This window comes from Tyto alba, unplaced genomic scaffold (assembly GCF_018691265.1).
Source record: "Tyto alba isolate M040663 unplaced genomic scaffold, T.alba_DEE_v4.0 Super-Scaffold_27, whole genome shotgun sequence".
Taxonomy (NCBI): Eukaryota; Metazoa; Chordata; class Aves; order Strigiformes; family Tytonidae; genus Tyto; species Tyto alba.
This window is the reverse complement of record NW_024881301.1, coordinates 7578568-7597615: the sequence shown is the minus strand read 5'-3', so window position 1 is coordinate 7597615 and position 19048 is coordinate 7578568. Positions and strand designations below refer to the sequence as shown.

The following is a 19048-nucleotide window of genomic DNA, read 5'->3' as shown; positions in this document are numbered from 1 at the left end:
TTTAATCAGCATCAGTAAATCTCCATTAAGATTAATCTACAGCTAGGTGGATTAAAAAATACTGGAATAAATAAAATGAGTTAAAGGGGATAAAAATTAGACAAATGAGAAAATTTCAGCTGTTACAGAAGATATAGCAGGACAGATTTTGCTCCCTGGCACACCATATTAAACCCGAAGCAGTCTCATGGGATCAGACCTTGTAGCAATGGAAGTGTGACATTTGGCCGACTGTGCTTCTCCAGCTTCTGTCCGTGATGCTTCTTTGAACAGTTTGTTCTGAAAAATTCCCACTTAAAACCTTTTCACTAATTTTTCTCTTACTGTGTAAACAGAAACCTTGCCAACATCTTTCATGGTCTGTCTTCTCTGTTATTTCTTCCTTGTTCATGCTGCATCCGTTCTGCCCGCGGTGCATTCCTGCGCGTTATGTCATTCCCCCCAACTTTGTCTCAACCAACTCTCTTGCTTTAATGGAAACTATAAACCAATTCAGCACATTCTGGGAGATGACTTACAGGCGGCTGCTTTGGAGAGGCAGGGCAGGCCGTGACAGGAAAGTGCTGCAGCAGAGCTATAAAGATGAGGAAGTTTTACTTCAGATAAAAATTATAAAAGAAAAAAAAATGCAAATTTCACTTTTACCTCATGAAGTATGTGATTTAGGTTTCTCTCTATCCCCTCCTTCTCACAGCTGGATTAACTTTCAGATAGATAGAACTAAATCAACACTTGGCCCTGGGACAATATTTAGGGCAAGCAAAGTCATCCAGGATAATGCGGTGAAAAATGAAAGCCCAGAGGGCCTGTATTTCCATCATGAGCTTCCACCTACTAAGGAACAAGTTTGTCTCTCTGTAGAGGAGCCATGGGACAAAGACCTGTAGTGGTGCGGAGAAGACAAGGAGGCTTCCCAATGCAAAGTCGTCAAGTTTCATATCCAAAGTGCGAAGCTCGCTCACTTGGTCTCCTTCTTCCTGCTCCTCACCTGAAGCACTGGACCCCAGTACCTTCACATGTCGTTGTCTCTCCAGTGATAGCCTCCAGAGGAGGCTTTGTAAGGCTAAGCCCAGGCCAACTCTATCTTGTGTGGCAGCAGGGCAGTCCTCCCCAGCTCAGGCAACACCTATCGCACTGCTTGCTGGTGGAAGGAGAGGGGTGCAGTGCTGCACTGCTGAAAATGGAGAGCGGATTGCAGGAGGAGGTGGAGAAGACAGAACTGGTTCCCAGGTGTAGGGAAAAGCCAGCCCTCTGCCATTAATCAGGCTGTGTGTCCTCATGGTCCCTGCCCTTCCTTCTGAAAGGCACGTTCCCTCAGCAGCAGCATGGTGTTGAGACTTGCTCATCCCACGACATGTTGTTTCCTGTCACATAACCCCGTGTACACAGGTGTTTCTGTTGTGGCCCTGACACACTCTGCTCTGGCTTCCTTGTATCGTGTGGGTGCCTACAGAGTCAGCTGAGAATTTTCCTTTCCGAGTTTGCAATACTTGGTGGTTTGGAGATGCTGTGACTCCAGGGGTGTCTCTGGCCGTATGAAACTTGAAGGAAGACCCATGAGGGAATTTCTGCTCTGGCTTCATTCCACCATGCCTTGGGAGCACTGGATTATGTTCTCCAGCCCTTCTATGTCACGTAGCTAAAGGAATAGCATGGCTCATTCACACTGACTTATATGTGAAAAACTTTCTTCAGCAGTTATGGAATTGCTTCAGTTTCTGTAGACAGAATGAGGAAGACAAAAGCCAGGAGATAAACTTGAGCAGGGATGGGGAGATTGCTCCAAGATGAAACCAGCACAAATATTTTTAAATACCTCTCTTTTACTCTTTTCACAGTTTAGTTTCTTCTTCAGGGTTATCAAAATTTGCAGTAACTGTTCAGAAGCAGTCTGAATTTTCCATGAGCTTTTTGCAGGAATATATGTACCAGCTTTTATAGAGGCTGCATTTTAAAATTGTTCCTATTGAAAATATAGTGTCTTCATATTACTTTAACTTCCCCTAGTTAAACGACCCATATGTGAACTGGAGATATTCCTGTTCTTTCCCGGAACCTTTCGCAAGTGAGCCACAAATTTAGTTCTTTAACCAAGATGAAAACAAATTAGGGGGTACTGTGTGCAGTCTGGGGGAAGGGCTGTTGATGTGGTTGAGGGTGTGAAGAAATGTGGAGGAGAATGGAGTGTAAGAGAAGATGGGAGAGACAGAACTGTTACTCATTTGTAGGGGAAAAATGCTCCTTTTCTGCAAAACAAGGTAGTAGGGCTTTCAACCATAGCCCTAAGCCATCAAAGTCTATGAAATGGGAGTGCAGTCTGCTCACTGACTGTTTCCAGCCAATTTCCCAATTTCTTTTTCCGTCTTCCACTTTATTAGTACAACCTCAGCTCTGTGGGACACTGGATCAGTCTGTAGCACATTGAGGCAAACAACGTTAGAACTTGGGAGCTTTAATGCCTCTTGAGTGTTAGTCACATGGAATTTTTATGGCGGCTCAAAAATGTATTTGAACAACTTCAAATTTAAATTAGCGTCATTTTAGGTAATGCAAAAGCAACTTGCTCACCCTCTCTCTAGAATGTATAAATGTAAAATCATAGAATCACTTAGGTTGGAAAAAGTCTTTAAGATCATCAAGTCCACCTGAATGTGTGTGACAATTAGACAGCACTGGGAATAAGAATGTTTTTAAAATAAGATGTAATTCCCAAAATCTTATCATGGAATAAGTGGCTCAGTTGTATGAGTTTCAGTTGTTTTCCCAACCTTTGCTTTTCATCATTTATTCCAGTTTCCCCAGATAAATACAAATTTTGTATATACTAGAGAAAGTGCATGAAATTCAATTCTGATCTGAATCTACTAAAAGAAATAGTTTTTATATTAATTTCACAGGATTTTATTGAGAATGTACTTGGGCTCAATTAATTGCATGCTTCTAAATGATACCTGCCTCCTAATTAGTGTTAAAATGCAAAATTTAAAGTTTCATTTAAACATACTGGTTTGTAATTGAACTATGAAGACAGAGTGCATTAATGGAATGATCCTTAACAAACTACACATCTGATTGAATTTCTTTAAAAATACGCTTAATGCTGCTTATTTATCTGCTGCTTTTCCACAATAGTGAGCAACTTGTGCTTTCTACAATTAGAAAATAACTGGAATCGATCTATCCTGGTTTTGAAGGCAGTAAATGCTTGGTTATGTAAAAGGGAAAGAACATATCCACTGAGCAGATCTGCTGTAATTTTTTTTAAGTAATAATAAAGCCATATTGAGTGGTAAAGCACTGTTAACTGTCTTGCTTGTTTCCTTTTTAAGAACTGCCAGTATAATACTGCTGGGGAGAAATGTGAGCGCTGTAAAGATGGTTATTTTGGAGATGCCACTCAAGGTTCCTGTCGGGTGTGTCCTTGCCCTTATACAAACAGGTAGAGTAAAAGTTCACCAGGAGTCAAGCAGAGGGTAAAGAGGAGGTGAAAAATAAAATAAAAAGCCAAACCAACCAAACAACAGCCAACCAAATAACAACAAAACAAAACAAAACAACATACAAAAAACCAAACCGACCTGCTACCATAGGAGGACAGTGGTCTTTTCCTGTATCATATCACCTGACATGGTGGAGCATCAGACCCATCTGAGGCATGTAAGACCAGGAGTAACTTGGTGTAATTGGATGAGTATCCAATTCTCACTCAGTTTCTGAACCAGAAAGGCACACTGCTTATTGCCTGGGGGAGCCCCAGGCAGTTGTAATGGGCTTATGTACAAAACCACCAGTAACTCCTTCATAGTGAGAAATATAGGATGGAGTCTTTTGCATTATTGGGCGTATCGAGAATCCTTCTTGTTTACTGAAATGCAAGATGTAAGTTATCTTTAGTCTCATGCTTAACATCATTACTCTGGCTAGGAGATAAGTGACAACAATCAAACAAGCCTTTTATATGAATTCAGAAAATTTAGCAAGATGCAAAAACAATTTAAAAATATTAAAGCTCTTAAGCATGTATCTAGATTTCTGAAAGAGTATGGTTGCTCTTCAGGTGGAAGCTCCATTTGAAGTACAGACATACTGAGCTAGAAAAAGTTAAATTTCCTTGGATTTAAAAAGATTTCCAGGCTTTTAAAATTGGTCAGTAAATTGCATTTTAAACACATGGTATGTTTAGCCACATTGTCATCATTGGTCAGTTCTCAAATGTGAAATGTGTTAAATAAAAACAAATATTAAAAAAAAAGAAAAACAAGCTATAAATTGCTAAAGGCACCATATAGTATTTGCCAGGTGCAATAGCAAACACCAGGTAGCCTTGAGTAATAGATTTACACTAGCAGACAACAGACAGGTTTTTCATTTATCAGAGACCTCTCTGATAGATCTGGTTTTGACAGCATTGGCTTCTTCTGCAGGTGCTTGCCTGAGGCTGACTGAACATATTTTTAGACATCTTTTCCTTAAGAGTGCTGAAATAACTAGGGAGACCATAAACCTGTGCAGTTTCATATCTGCATTTTAGGGTGATAAATACCATTCCTGACATAGGAAACGCACCCCATCTGGCATTATTGGAGTTGACAATTTTCCACCTAGACAAATTATATGTAATTCTTAGTGCATACATCTGTCTTTGATACACAGGCTTGCTTTATCCAACTGTTTGTAGATTAAAAAAAAGAAAATAGCAAACATGGCCTATCCCTGCCTCATCTCCTGCTTTCTCCTTCCCAAACATCAGCCAAAAAATTGTTTTCCTCCCAGAGAAATTTGAATCTAGATGAGTTTGCTAGAAAAAACAGACAAAAATGTTCACTGTGTTAACCAGACACACTCTAGGGCTCCCCAGAATGGTGCACAACTCTATTCTGCCTTGGTTAAAAGAAAAAAACAAACAACATAACTATATAAAAATACCCTCTAATGTTTCAATCCATAAAAAAAAGAAAAAAAAAAAAAAAAAGCTATCCAAACAGGAGGAAATGTCTAGCACAGACTATTGTTTCTTGCCTAGTAAGATAAAATAGCTACCCAGACTTGTTTTATTTTAGAACATCACTATTAAGGTTTATTTTAGGCATTCCTTTGGGTAGTAAACTATTATATTCAGTGCAGAGTGTCAGGAAATTATTATTTTTTGTATAAGGAAAGAATTTAGAGGAAAAGTATAAAACTTCAAATAATTAGTCACAGTAATTTATTTAAAGGCAATTAAATTGGCTGAGAAGTAATTTAGTGGTATAAAAAGTTTTTAATCTGAAAGTCATTTAACTGACCTTAACCTCTAGAGTGTAAAACCTATCTGATGATGTGCTCAAAGTAATACTTTTGCCTCTTCTCAAAGATTTGCAACTGGCTGTGTGGCTAATGGTGAAGAAATTCAGTGTCTCTGCAAAGAAGGCTATACAGGAATTCGTTGTGAACGGTAAGTGACTTGTTTATCAAGACCAAGGTTTTTGAGAGGCACCATAAAAGGAGGTATATCTGTATTGGGTAATATATGGATGCACGCAGAAGCGTAGTATGCACACGTACACCTTGATTTATCCTGTGCTCTTTCTGATAATAATGACTCCCATATAACTTTTTCCTTTTTCCAGTTGAAAACATTTTCCCATATTCTCAAATGTACATCATGGTGTTTCAGTGTTCTTGGTTATCCAACAGCAACCATATAGCATTTAACACCATACCCTTGATCCCAGATCATTCTGATGTGCTCCACAGGTGGAGCGTACAAACACAAAGCTGAAGCCATCTCTTTTGCTGGAAGATTGCAGCAGTTTGGCAAGCCCAGCAGGAACAGCATGGCAATTTCAGGAAGGCAGAGGAAGCAATTTCACTGAGTTTCAGATCCAGGGGGAATTTAAGCATAATGGAGTGGTGGTGTTTGGCTTGGAAACTTTAGGCCAATAAGTCACGTCTCGCCTGAAGACAGTACCTCCGGTAACACATTGTCTCGTGCTTCAAGACTGTTACCTTTGACATCTAAGCTGCAGGTTATAGACAGATTTTCTCTTCCAGATCTAGCTGTACCTCAGCTGCTTATCATGGCCCATTGATCACGCATTACCACCCCTATAGGTCTTACACCAGAGTGACTTCTAGGAATATTAGCTAGCCAGTCCAGATAATATATTTTACCTGTAAAATATTTAGAGATCACTCACACAGACTGCTTTGCTGGCAGATGGCAGGAGGGGAGGTATCACCCAGCAGAAGGGTGATAATGTCATTCAGTGCAATTGCTGTTTGAAATCTCAACATGTGCTTGCAGCATGATCCTCCTTAGTATGTGTTTTCTGGTGGGATCATAGTCCAGAATGGTGTGGTTTGCTGGGTTAAGCCTTGTCAGATGCTCTATATATGTATGTATCTGTGTACATTATATTTTTTCAAATTAAGTTAATTATTCCTATACAAGCATTGTAGGAGTTCTTTTATTTTTAGAAAAAAATTCTGCAGTGCTTGTAAAGATATTTTTAGCATAGTGCAGAGGATACTGTAAACCAAAAATATACCCTTTTTGTCTGAGTAAAGAAAAGAAATCATAAGTTCTTGAAAGTTTTTTCAGAAGAATAACTGTGGTTTTTTTGTCAAGGGAAAGTATATTTCACAAAAGTAACTTCAAATATTTAATAAAAATTGTCTGTATCTTTTATCTAGATGTGCTCCAGGGTATTTTGGAAATCCACAAAAATATGGAAGCTACTGTCAGAAATGTAATTGTAATAATAATGGACAGCTGGCTGGCTGTGACCACCTGACTGGAGGTACGTGAGGGCCTATGAACATGGAAGGGAATGCTCTTTTCTCTCTGGGAAGCAGAGAAGGCAGGTACTTACATCAGTTGAACTGAAGGAAAGATGTGGACTTAGGAAATGCAGATCATTTTTAACAAAAAGTAAGGTTTCCTAAAACATAGTGTCATGGTAATACAAGGGCTGTCCCGAGTAATTGAGTTCACGCTTGTAAGCCATTTTGTCATGTATTTTCCCTCATAAATACTACTTATTTTATTTCATTTTTCTGTTTCACGGGTATGTTTTTAAATACGTGATGGTTCATATTCTGACATGGTTAAGTTGTATCTTGCCAGTCTGAGTTATGGGCTTATGAAACTGAGCAGTCTCAATATGCCTTTTTAAAATGTATATGGGACAGATCAGTGCCATCTTCAGAGTCTGCACCAGGCACTGCCATCTTAGGTGTCCAAGCTAACTGTGTTTACAGTGGAAGTTAGGACCTGACTCAAGAAGCTGTTTTATAAATCCTGCGATACACCATTCTGCCATCTAAGACATCTGTGATTTTCCCAGTATCAATCACACGTGTACTGCACTACTAGTAAGCTCTTAGAAGAATATTATGCCACTGCCATATGTTTGCTATTATAATTCTGAAGTAAAGGGCCTGAGCCTACATTCCTCAGGCTGTCTTTACTTCAGGTCTCTCCAATCCCTTGGGATACTCATTTCTGTTCAGAAACACATAGGCTGCTGCTTCTGAAAAGGACCTTGATTCTCCCATATTTTCTTTCTCCAATAAAATGACACTTTTCTTTCCCTGTAGGCAGCTTTTCCTCCTCAGATGTTAGTGAAGCGTCAAACTAATAATTCCCCATATTTCCATGGTCTTAATTTCTCTGCACTGCTCTTCCTACTGCATTCAAATGACTGCCAAGGATCACCTTATTTTTCCTTGATCACAGAAATTAGAAAACCAGAAAATGATGTGAACTGCTGTTGGCAGCTGGTTCAATTTTTCAGCAGCTAGTTCTCATTTCATATCTCATCTTTATTGTATTTATATCTTGTGTGGAACAGATCCAAGCAGTGTTTGATGTTTTGTCATTCCTTTCTTCTTGAAGCAAGAGTTTGCTAGGACAAACTAATCCGTAGGGCAAAATTCAACAAGCCAGTTTGTTTTCAGTTTGTCTCCAACTATATATTCTGATCAGCCGTCTCTTTCTCCACATTAGGAATAAAACCCTCTGTGATCATCAGCACAGCATGTTCTAGCAGGTTTCTTGTGCGTGATGTTCGGCACTTGGCCAGACTTTTTCATTTCACATTTTCTTGGCTGATGTTGTTTGTGCACAAGCTGTAATAATAGTTTTATTTAATTGGTACTTCACAGCCACAGCTGAAATGTGTCTGGTGTTAGCTGAATTACACAACAGCAGAACTGCACGGGTATTTGAATTTTGGAATAATTTCCTTCATTCTCTTACAAACATATTCTTTGTGACTTGTCTCCTTTTGGCAGCAGTGCTCACTACCAATTCCGTTTAACTTCCTGATGACTTAATGTGCAAGTGCCAAAGGAAATGGCACAGCTAGGCAGTTTGTTCCAGGCTGTTTCATGCCGCTGTTAAAGTTCAGGTCCAATTTTATCACTGTAACCTCTCACAGTTGCAAGCTGTTGTTGACTTCTGATGGCAGCAGCCTGTACCCTGAAAGCATCCTTTGCCTTCAGAGTAAAGACATGCATAACCCTTTTCATTTTCAAGATGAGATGAGAGTTTGGCAGTAGGACCAAGCCTATAAAAGGGATTTAGGCAGCAAGACAGGGAGATTCCTGTCCTATATGATGGCACTTTTAGGAGCCAGTTCCTCTCCTGCCTCCTAGAAGTTAGGATCCCAGGATGTTGCAATCCCATGTGCACCTGGAGAGTGTTAAGCTTCTTGCAACAGGGTTTGTAAAACAAACAAAACGTAACAGCACACTAGATGGGCAGTCACTTGTGCTAGCTTGTTGGAAAGTCTGAGGGCAATGTTTGTTGTATACCACTTGTATCTGTGGTCCAAGCTCCATGCCTTGGGTTACACAGAGTGCCTCCTTCCATGCATACGCTTTGGATTTCTCAGGAACCTGATTAATCCCTTAATCCTGCAAGATGTGATGGGCATGCAAGAAGGCCATGAACATTTCTCAGTTCCTTGTGGCTAAGACATCCTTTGGGGAATCAGAATCTGAGGTTTAAATGTGGATGCTAAAGTAGATAGAGGGATTTGAACCTATGTCCTGTGTAAAATGCTTTAATGATATAGTCTTGGCTCCAACCCCAATTCTAGGCAAATTCTAGCAATACATTCAGCACACTTGATGTGAGAGAGCCTCCTGCTGCTACCCAAGAAACATAGACTGGGGGGGGATTACAGTCAGTTTCCTTTGAGGGATGAAAAAAAGTTTTGATCTCAGCAAGGAATAAGTGGGAGCTGAATGTTCTGGCATGCTCAAGCCTTCTGGGCATTTCAACTCATACACAATGGGTATGGATTTCTGAAAGGGCAGCACTGTGTTTTAATGGCTGCCAACCATAAGAAGTGAGGGCAAAAATGCAATAGTAGGATTTCCATAAGAAAACTTTGGTTACTGATGACAATCTTGTGATTTCAGAATGTTTCAATAATGAACCAAAAGATGTGGATCCCAATGAAGATTGTGACTGTAAGTAATAAAATGGAACTGCACTTAGATTGCTTTCTGCTGGTTTCAGAAACGTACTGATGAGTCTTTAAGGGTGGCAGAGTTTAAAAGGACTGGAGGTGTCCTGTAATGAGTCTTTTAAAAGCAAACATTCAACCAAACACTTGGAAAAATTATAAAAGATGTGATCAGCTAGCCAGATGTAAATGGGGCTTTGGTCAGTCTCCTTAATAGTGTGGGCTTTGTTGTTGCTTTTGTTCTTCAGGTGGCACCAGGTGACAAGCATCAAAGTGTTTCCATCGCATCTCATTTATTAATGTACTCAGTGAAATGTTCTCCACACCAAGTATCAGTAATATGTATTGTTTTCCTTTGCTCATGCTCCCTCCAGCTTGTGATAGCTGTGTAATTACACTGCTGAAGGATTTGAGCACAATAGGTGACGAGCTTCAGCTGATTAAGTCTCAGCTGCAAAATGTCCGTGCAAGTACGCACACACTGGAGCAGATGAGGCACCTGGAAACACGCATCAAGGATTTAAAGGTAGGCACACATAAACAGAAAAGTGGATTTCAGATTAAGCGGCTAAGAGCTGAACCTAGGAACTTGTGCCATCTTTTTGTCAGCTTGCAAGGAAACACATATCAACTTCTGTTTTCAGATACCAGATGCTGACAAGCACTGGGCTTCACTTGTTAGAAGACAGCTGTTTTTTTCATGTCGTCCTCTGAAAGAGAATCAGTATCCCTGCTTTTTCTGAGGCCTGCTCACCTTGAAAGCTGTATCTCTGAGGTTTCCCCATAGCTCTGTCTTTTTCCAGCACTTCATGTCTCTGCATTACCAGAAAACCACAACATTCCAATTGCCAATACAGAAAATAATCCTAAAAAGATTTTCTTTGTTTGGAATAACAGTTGCTATTCTCACAGATAAAAAAGCCCAGGTTTTTGGCAGCATTGGTCAGCTTTCATGTCAGTAATGCTGCTTTTATTTACTTTGGGTAAAGATCTAACCCAGTGAATTTTTGCTTTTTGTCTCCTATATATGGATGATCTATTGGATTTTTTTTTTTTTGCTTTCTTTTCAGGTCTTATTGAACAATTACCATTCTGTTGTTCATAATCAGGGTTCAAAGGCGGATGAGTTGGAGACAAAATTCATTAAACTAAATCATGATGTGAATGCTCTCCAGGAAAAGGTGACTTAATAAATTAATTTAAAACTACACATCTCTTTATTACATATTAGCATGCTGTATCCAGATATTTTTAATCTAATCAGTTTTTTCCCTTGCTAGGCTGAAATGAACTACAAAACAGCTGAGAGATTATTTAATAATTTTGGCCAAACTCATCAGAAAGGAAAGGATTTAGTTTCACAAATACAAATAGTTGTCAACAATATACAAGGTAAGAATAGTTTCTAACTCCATAACATGTTTTGTTTTATGAAATCTTTTCAGTTTATTTACAGTATTGTTAAGCATGAGAGGTTTTCTTAGAAAACAACTTCATAAATCAGAATTTAGACATGGCTGTGGAATTCATTCTTCCTATTAGATATCTAATATATAATGTTAGTTAGGAGCCAACATTCCCTATGTAGTGAATAGGGACAGAGAAGCTTTACCACAGGGACATTCAGAGCAACAAATTGGCTAACCTGCCATTTGTCTGACTTCAGTCTGTGTTGCCATCATAAACTTCTAACTTAAAAGAGCCTAAAATTATTTCTGTGAACTTGGTTATTTGGGACAAATTTCAAGCCCAATATCATCTTACTAGCTCTGGTTTTGTGACATGATACTTTTCAGTTTAATACAATTAAGGCAAGATGGATCTGCTTAATTAGGGAATTTGGGAATAGGCATGTCTTTTTCAGAAAAGAGATCAGCCCTGTCATTTATTTCTTTCCCATAGGCTTAAGCTCATCCTGTCTTTGGCTTTGACAATACTTCTTTTTCAGTGCTCTTGGAACAAATAGCTGGTACAAATGCAGAAGGTAACAACTTGCCCTTGGGAGATGCTGCCAAAGAACTGGCCGAAGCTCAACGCATGATGATGGAGATGCGAAACCGCAACTTTGGCCAACTTCAAGCAGAGGCAGAGAAGGAGGGAACAGAAGCTCAGCTGCGTAAGGCTTGTTCTCTCAGCTTCTTACTTTCTAGAAAGATCAATCTTAAATCTGAAGCATTATTGATTGTTTGGAACGGAGTGCAGGGAGGGGCATTTTGAAATGTATCCTTGGGATCTGTAGTGATCATTAGTCCACAGGAAAGTGGTAGTTCTGGGGAGGATGAAAAAGCATTTTTAGTTTGTTATGGAAGAAACCGAGTTGAGCTGGGGAAAAAACCAAGATGATTCTTCTTCAATAACAAGATGAATCTCATTAAAATAAAGGTGTAGCCAAACATAATATACTTACGCAGCAATTCTGCATTTTATAATATATAGGCTATGGTACATGCAGCTATTTCAGAGGAATTACATGTGTAATTTAACAACAGATTTAAAGAGCTGCTGGAGTAGTCCAAGGGCCAGATCATACAAGGCTAAGGAAGTTCAGAAGTTCTAGTTTTACTAGTTATACTCCCTTTTATGTTCTCTGCATGTATTTGACTGGGACATTCAGAAACCTGATTCTGGACATTATAGATGGCAAGAACAGCAAAGTCACAGGCTTATCTCCTAACCAGGGGCATAGTTGAGAAATGTGAAAGCCTTTACAAGTGATAGTAATTTCCCCTCACTTTGAACTTTGATACCTACCTCTGAGTAACTCTTCTGTATCCTGTCTTGTAGGTAGTGAAATGGGCACTCTAAGAGTGTGATTCATATGACCTTTTTTATGTTTCCACCTTCCTTGAGATTAAATGTGCCTCTATCTCGCCACTGATTACAGAGGAAGCCTTGATAACTAGCACAAATGTAGATGTCTACGTTGTAGATGAAATTGCTGATGAAATTGTTAGTTGCATATAAAAAAAGAAAACTATTCAGTCTTTGCAGATCATCTTCATCTTTACTTAATTTAGAAATAGCCAAATAAATGTTTATCTGTGCTCTGTATCTGCAGCAGCAAACTTATGAGCAGGGTTGATCCAGTGAGTTGCTGAATAGCATCTCTGCTATAGTAACACGGAAATTAGCGCTGCAAAGGATGCTCAGAGTTTCGCGCAACCACAACTTTCTAATCCTGAATGTCAAGCCCTTTTGAAGGAAGTTTGTTCTGGTTCCCTTGTTTTCTGAACAAAACTTTTCTTTCTGGTCCTGATACTGCAGTACTGGCACATATTAAGAATGAACTACAGAAGTACCACCAAGAAAATCATGGGCTTATTAAAATTGTGAGGGATTCATTGAATGAATATGAATCCAAAATCATTGACCTTCGTGAAGCTCTGAATGAGGCGACGGGACAAATCAAGCAGGCTGAAAACTTAAACAGAGATAATGGAGATCTGTTGGAAGACATTAAGGTAATGTCAGGGTTTGAGAGAATTAAGTTAAACCTCAGGAGATAAGTGCTTTTGATTGCTGCTTTTGACATTTCAGAGTCAAGTAGCATTAATTCTTTAAACTTTCTCCATGGTCTCTTTCCATCTTTTGGTGTATGTATGGACACGTATAAATGTAGTCTACTCCCACTTGTGGCCTCTTTATGTGACCAGGACAGCATGACCAAGACATAGTTCTGATGAGAACAGGGAAGGAGAGTCTCTGCCTAGCTCTTCAGCTGCCACTAGTCTCTTTGTTTCCTAGTATAGATCAATTCCCTGATCCTGATGTACTTTTCATAGTAAATTTATTATAGTATTTGGCTTTAACAGCCACGAAAGATAGGAGTGATAACGTGTACAATACTGTTACATTACTTGGGACTAATGTGCTACAGAACTGCTTCTGAGGTCTCATCAGAAAGGTGACAAGAAGCAGCTGTCATTCCTGAGCAGTGCTTGATTTTTAGAGCTGGTAGAAAAGCACAACAAATAAGAGTGTGCTGCAAGACCCATTCTTTTAAACTAATTGTGGTTTTGCTGAAATATATCACTGTTTTAGCACACTCATGTCCATCCAGTTTGCTAACACTGCTTGAACAAAAGAATTTCTACATTCAACTGTCCCTTTCAATATTTAATTGTACCTTTTTGTGCATGGACTGTACAATACGTGTGCCATGTAAGCATGCACATTTGTGTTAAAAGATGGATGCATCTGTACAAGTCATAAATTTCCCAATACTCTTTTCCGGTAGAGAGATTTTTGACACATTGCAATGATAGAAACCCAGCTGAAGAGAGCTAACACATCCTTCCCTGCAACACCACTTATCTGGCTGTGTTTGCGGCGTCTCATGACCCTAGAGCTACACTGTGGACTGTCACAGGGCTGCTCTAGACTAAGGAGCTTCATTCCCCTCAGAGCTTTCAAGAGGGTAAGGTGTGGAGGTGTCACACCTGCTTTTTGGTAAGATCCCCAGATGAAGAGGTAGTGTAATCATTTAATTTCTGACTTTGAGAGAACAAAAAAGATCAGGGGACTCATCAGGGACCTGTTTTTAAAATTTCCAGGTTTGAAGTTTACAGGTTTGAGAGATCAGACACTTATATGGTCTGTCCTGACAGTTCATCTCAGCTGACTCGTATTACTTTTACTTTGAGTGCTAATAACTGAACTACTGTGTCCTGCTGCCCAGCCGTATGCTATACTACTGCACACTCCTGAGTTTTCTTACTCTTCTGATCAGTAGGATAGCATTAGTCCCTAAACAGTACAGGCATCTGATCAACCAGCCATAGTACCTTTGCTGAATCTTACTGCAAACTAGGTTAGGTAGATAGAGTTTTCCTTGCCTCTCATTTTTAACCCAATCATGGTTACTCAACCTTTCGTTTTTCCTCAGAAACGGATTGAGGAGACAAATGTACAACAGAATGGTGTCTTGGATATTCTGAGCTCTGCCCGATCTTCCCTGATGCAAGCTAACAGTGTGCTTGGATTATTGCAAAAGAGCAAAGAGGTATAGTTAACCTTCCTAAGTTAAGGTTAAAAACACCAATATCTTGCTGTCACTGTAACGGGTAGCATAGCTCAGTGGCTAGGACACAAGGCTTACCTGAGCCTCAAAAAAAGGGAAGGATTTCCCAGCCCATCCTGGGTGCAAGAGGAGCATGCCTGCACAGGTTTGCTTAAGAGAAGCTTGCGGAGGCTTGTGACATGTCTGAGGAAGGCACTGAGCTGCAGATAACTGAATTTGGGAGAATATCTGTGAGAAATACCATAAGTGATTGTGCTATTCTTGTATTTCTTTCTGGGCAATTGCTTTTAGCCACTGTGAGACAGGATAGTGAGCTAAAAGGGTCTTTGATCTGACTCAGTTTTTACAGAATATGTCTAGGAGCATAATGTAATGACTGTCAGTTGCTTCCAGTCACCGGCACAGTAAGTTGGAAGGGAATGTTTTTCCCCTTGGTCTCCTGAGGTTCAAGGTATATGTAACACTGAAGAAGATGAAGACAAAATCAAACATGTATGAATACAAATAAAATGTTATCTTTATAAACCCATAGGAGTATGAAAGCCTGGCTGCTCAGCTGGATGGAGCAAGGAAAGATATGAATGAAAAGCTGACAAATAACTCCTTATCAGCAAGTAAAGAACCATTGGTGGTGAGGGCTGAGGAACATGCCAAATCTCTGCAAGACTTGGCAAAACAACTGGAAGAGTACGTTGTCATTCCTGTAAATGAGCAAATTTTGTGCATAACATCCATGGTTGCAGTGCTCTGTCTGTAACTTCACTTGCTTTAATGACCATTTGCAACATTAAAAAGAAATTTGGTTTGTCTTCTTCTAAGTCTTCATGATGTACAGATGTTTTCTTTTCTTTTTTCCCCACAAACTAGGTCTTCCTGTGTTTTTCCTGATATTTTATTTTTCCCGAAAAAATTGGGGACTCCCATAATATAGGTTTATACTACTGCACTAATGCTTCATTAAATTCTTACTAACAAGAGAAAATACTCATGTACAGAATGGGAAGATGTTTAGAGTATCTTTTCTGTAGTGTTATTTCCTGTACTTGTACTCAGGGTTACTTTTATTATGTCAATTACTTGAGGCAAATAATTGGAAGAAATGCTATCCTGGCAGTCTTCAGACAGTGTAGCATTACTGAGGAAAAGACTTCCTATAGTTTTCTCATTCTTCAAGCAATCTTCTAGAAAGGCAAAAATATGATAAACTTGATACGAGTCAAGTGTTTCTCTCTCCATTACTTATACTTTACCTTGGAATTATGAATGAGGTTTTGGGGACCTTCTATGTTACATCAGAACAAAATGAAAAAAGTGAAATCCTGATACTTCCTTTTTTTTTTCCTGTGCAAATTGTTTGCATTTGTCATTACACCAACCAGAAACTCTCAAAAAGTTAAATTCAAAAAAAATTAACCCAGATGGAAAATTCTCGTTTAAAAGAACCATTCTCAATATTTTTTTTAGTTCTTAGTGTGATTTTTTTCAACTAAGAAGACACTGTTCTCACAAATACAAGGCAGCTGATACAGAGCAGTTGCATAGCTCATGGGGAGTAGGTAGAAGGGATTTTGTGTGTTGTTTCTGATTCCAGAGCTGCTGCACTGGTTCTTGGGAAAAACACAAGAGGTCTTGTAGTTACTCCATCCTGTAGGATGCTGGAGCAGCCAGAGATGATCTGGAAGCTGCAGTTCTCTGAAATCCTCTGAACTGAAGTATATTTGGGGAGCTGTGGTGGAGGCGGCTTACTGACCTAGTGCCTTGGTGAATTCTCATGATCTTTATAATTTAGAGACTGCTTTGGAGGCCCACAGTTGTGCTTTTCCAAGCACCTGAACTTATCCCATCTTCTGATGAATCTTTTCATATTGGTCTGCCTCTTAGTTTGATATTTTTTCAGAATGAAATTACAAATCTAACTGAAAAACTTTTTCTGTATTGGTATTCATTAGAAAATACTGAGTTCAGGTGGATTCAGAATACGTCTCAAAGTCTACAGTCCTTGCAAAAGGCTGCATTTTCCACCTTTTTCCCACAGAATAAAAAACAGTGCCAGGAAGGACGAGTTGGTGGGCTGTGCTGTGGAAGCTTCTACGGCCTATGACAACATTATTAATGCCATCAAAGCAGCAGAGGAAGCAGCAAACAAAGCTGGGAATGCGGCTGACTCAGCTTTATCGGTAGGTACCCATAAGTGGCCAAATGATTGTAAACTTGTTGCTACTAATTTTTTTTTTTTTTTTTAACTATCAGAGGGGCACAAAAAAAAGACCCATGTGTCTTGGCATGCCTTATTTGTCTGTGGCCATAATATGAGCTGCTATTCTGCATTTTCATGAATTAGTCTTGGTTCAGCACTAAGCAGGCTGGTTGCTGCCTTTCTGATGAGGCTGATCATATCAACGGTAACTGTTCCTTTCAGTGCAAAATAGAGACCTACATAAGGCAAGCCCAGTAATCACTGAAAGTGATTTCAGGTATTCTCTTTCACTTTGCACTAGCAGTACCCACAAGCTCTTCAGCAGAACAGTAGTATCTAACAGCTGTGTGCTAGTAATTTTTTCCAGATGCCCCACAATCTATCAGAAGTTTGCTAGAGACAAAGGATGTATTATGCTTAAAATAATCTTGATAATTGTTATTTAAGGTGGTGTTCTTCATATAAAATCTCTGCCCTTGTATAGCTGTTTTTTTTAACTGGATTGGGCTATCTCTTTTACTCTCTAAATTTTAGTATTTTCATTAAAGCAGTCTTACAGTACCGTGCTTCTATTACCAGACTGTGAAGAGAGAAGACCTGTCAGGAAAAGCTGCAAACTTAAAAACTGAGAGCAGTACACTGTTGAATCAAGCACAGGAGACTCAAAAGACATTGCAAGGTACCAAGAAAGAAGATGATAGTAAAAATGTTGGCACAGTATGACAAGCTTTCATTGAGCCATGAATTTTCACAGTTCAGCAAAGCTCTGCAGCACATATTTAACCAGAAGAGACTAGTTCATTAGAGTTGGACATCTTGTGATGGTTATTTCCAATGACAAAAAGGCGAGGAAGTGGATTTCCTACCTCTGCTATGCAATACACCTTTGCAGTACTGTCCAGCAAATCCCTAGTTTTGTACTTGTTTTGCAGTACACATGCTCATTCAGTGCTCAGTGGCAACGTGAGCTGTGTAAGAGTGCAGACTGGTGCTGCCACACCACCTGTCCAACAGAGAGGTGATATTTCTGTTCAAAATTCATACAGGGCATTCACTGTTTTGCAGCTATTGGTCCAACCCTTGAGGACATAAACCAAAGACTTGGTGTTGCTGATGGAAAGAAGAATACACTGCAGATTGATCTTGTCACTCTTCAAAATAATCTCAATGGGATAAACAGAGGTCAGTTACTTACTGATCACTTCTGTTTTGCCTCTTTCATCTATTACTACAAGAATCTGCACATGCATCTGTGTGTGTTTCAGATGACATCGACAGCATCATTACCAGTGCAAAGAACATGGTAAAAAGTGCCAAGGATGTCACAACTAACGTATTGGATGAACTGCTCCCAATTCAAGTAGATGTGGAAAAAATGAAGAGTACCTATGGAAGCACACAGAGTGCTGGCTTCAGTAAAGCATTGATGGAGGCAAACAATTCAGGTATTGTAAGTGCTATCTGAGACCTGCCAAGTCATTGTTAGGTGAACACAGTCAGTTTTGCAGCAGAAATTTTAGTCATCCAAAAGTTAGGCACCTAGTCTAAGCTAGTATTCTGAGCTTCCTTTATTGCCAGTGGAAAGGGGCAAGAACTGCAGAATGTGATTTGGGCCATCCTGTGGTACGTGTTAAAAGCTGATACAATGATTGGTCTCTAAAGACTTGGAGGCCAGTGACTAGCAGGGTACCCCAGTGTCCGCTCCTGTTTAACATCTTCATTAAAGATCTGGATAATAGGACAGAGTGTACCCTCGGCAAGTTTGCTGATGATGCAAAACTGGGAGGAGTGGCTGATACACCAGAAGTTTGTGCTGCCATCCAGAGGGACCTCAACAGGCTGCAGAAATGGGCTGACAGGAACCTCATGAAGTTCAACAAGGAGAAGTCCTGCACCTGAGGAGAAAAAACCCCATGCATCGGTGGTATATGCTGGGTGGCAGCCAAGCTGGAAAACTGCTTTGCAGAGAAGGACCTGGGGGTCCTGGTGGGCACTGAGTTGAATGTGAGCCAGCAATGTGCCCTTGTGGCAAAGGCTGAAACACGGGAGGTTCCCTCTGAACATCAGGAAACACCTTTTTACTTTGAGCATGACCAAGCACTGGCACATGTTGCCCAGAGAGGTTGTGCAGTCCTCCTCCTTGGAGATGCTCAAAAGCCATCTAGACACAGTTCTGGGAAACTGTCTCTAAATGGCCCAGCTTGAAAAATAATAGGTCTGGATTTCTTTTTATTTGCCTTCTGCATCACAGGGTTGCAGTCTGCTAATACTTTCAGGCGCTTTTTTTTTTTTTTTTTTCCAGTCACAGGAGATGGAAAATTGTTTCCTGTTTTAATGAAAGTTTAAATTCTAATAGTATCTCCCTTTCTTCCT

The 19048-nt window shown here is 39.7% G+C and overlaps 1 protein-coding gene across 2 annotated transcripts in view; it reads left to right on the top strand.

The window, feature by feature from the left end:
* LAMA3 (laminin subunit alpha 3) overlaps positions 1 to 19048 on the top strand; it is a 125470-nt gene that overhangs the window by 84109 nt on the left and 22313 nt on the right. For both annotated transcript variants that reach the window (XM_042798109.1, XM_042798108.1), the window contains exons 42-56: positions 3330 to 3439; positions 5354 to 5434; positions 6676 to 6782; positions 9412 to 9462; positions 9833 to 9984; positions 10529 to 10639; positions 10739 to 10850; positions 11407 to 11574; positions 12723 to 12919; positions 14344 to 14460; positions 15011 to 15165; positions 16514 to 16655; positions 17255 to 17354; positions 17741 to 17857; positions 17941 to 18120. In XM_042798109.1, coding sequence (XP_042654043.1) covers positions 3330 to 3439; positions 5354 to 5434; positions 6676 to 6782; positions 9412 to 9462; positions 9833 to 9984; positions 10529 to 10639; positions 10739 to 10850; positions 11407 to 11574; positions 12723 to 12919; positions 14344 to 14460; positions 15011 to 15165; positions 16514 to 16655; positions 17255 to 17354; positions 17741 to 17857; positions 17941 to 18120 — 1900 coding nt within the window. The remainder of the gene's footprint in view (positions 1 to 3329; positions 3440 to 5353; positions 5435 to 6675; positions 6783 to 9411; positions 9463 to 9832; positions 9985 to 10528; positions 10640 to 10738; positions 10851 to 11406; positions 11575 to 12722; positions 12920 to 14343; positions 14461 to 15010; positions 15166 to 16513; positions 16656 to 17254; positions 17355 to 17740; positions 17858 to 17940; positions 18121 to 19048) is intronic.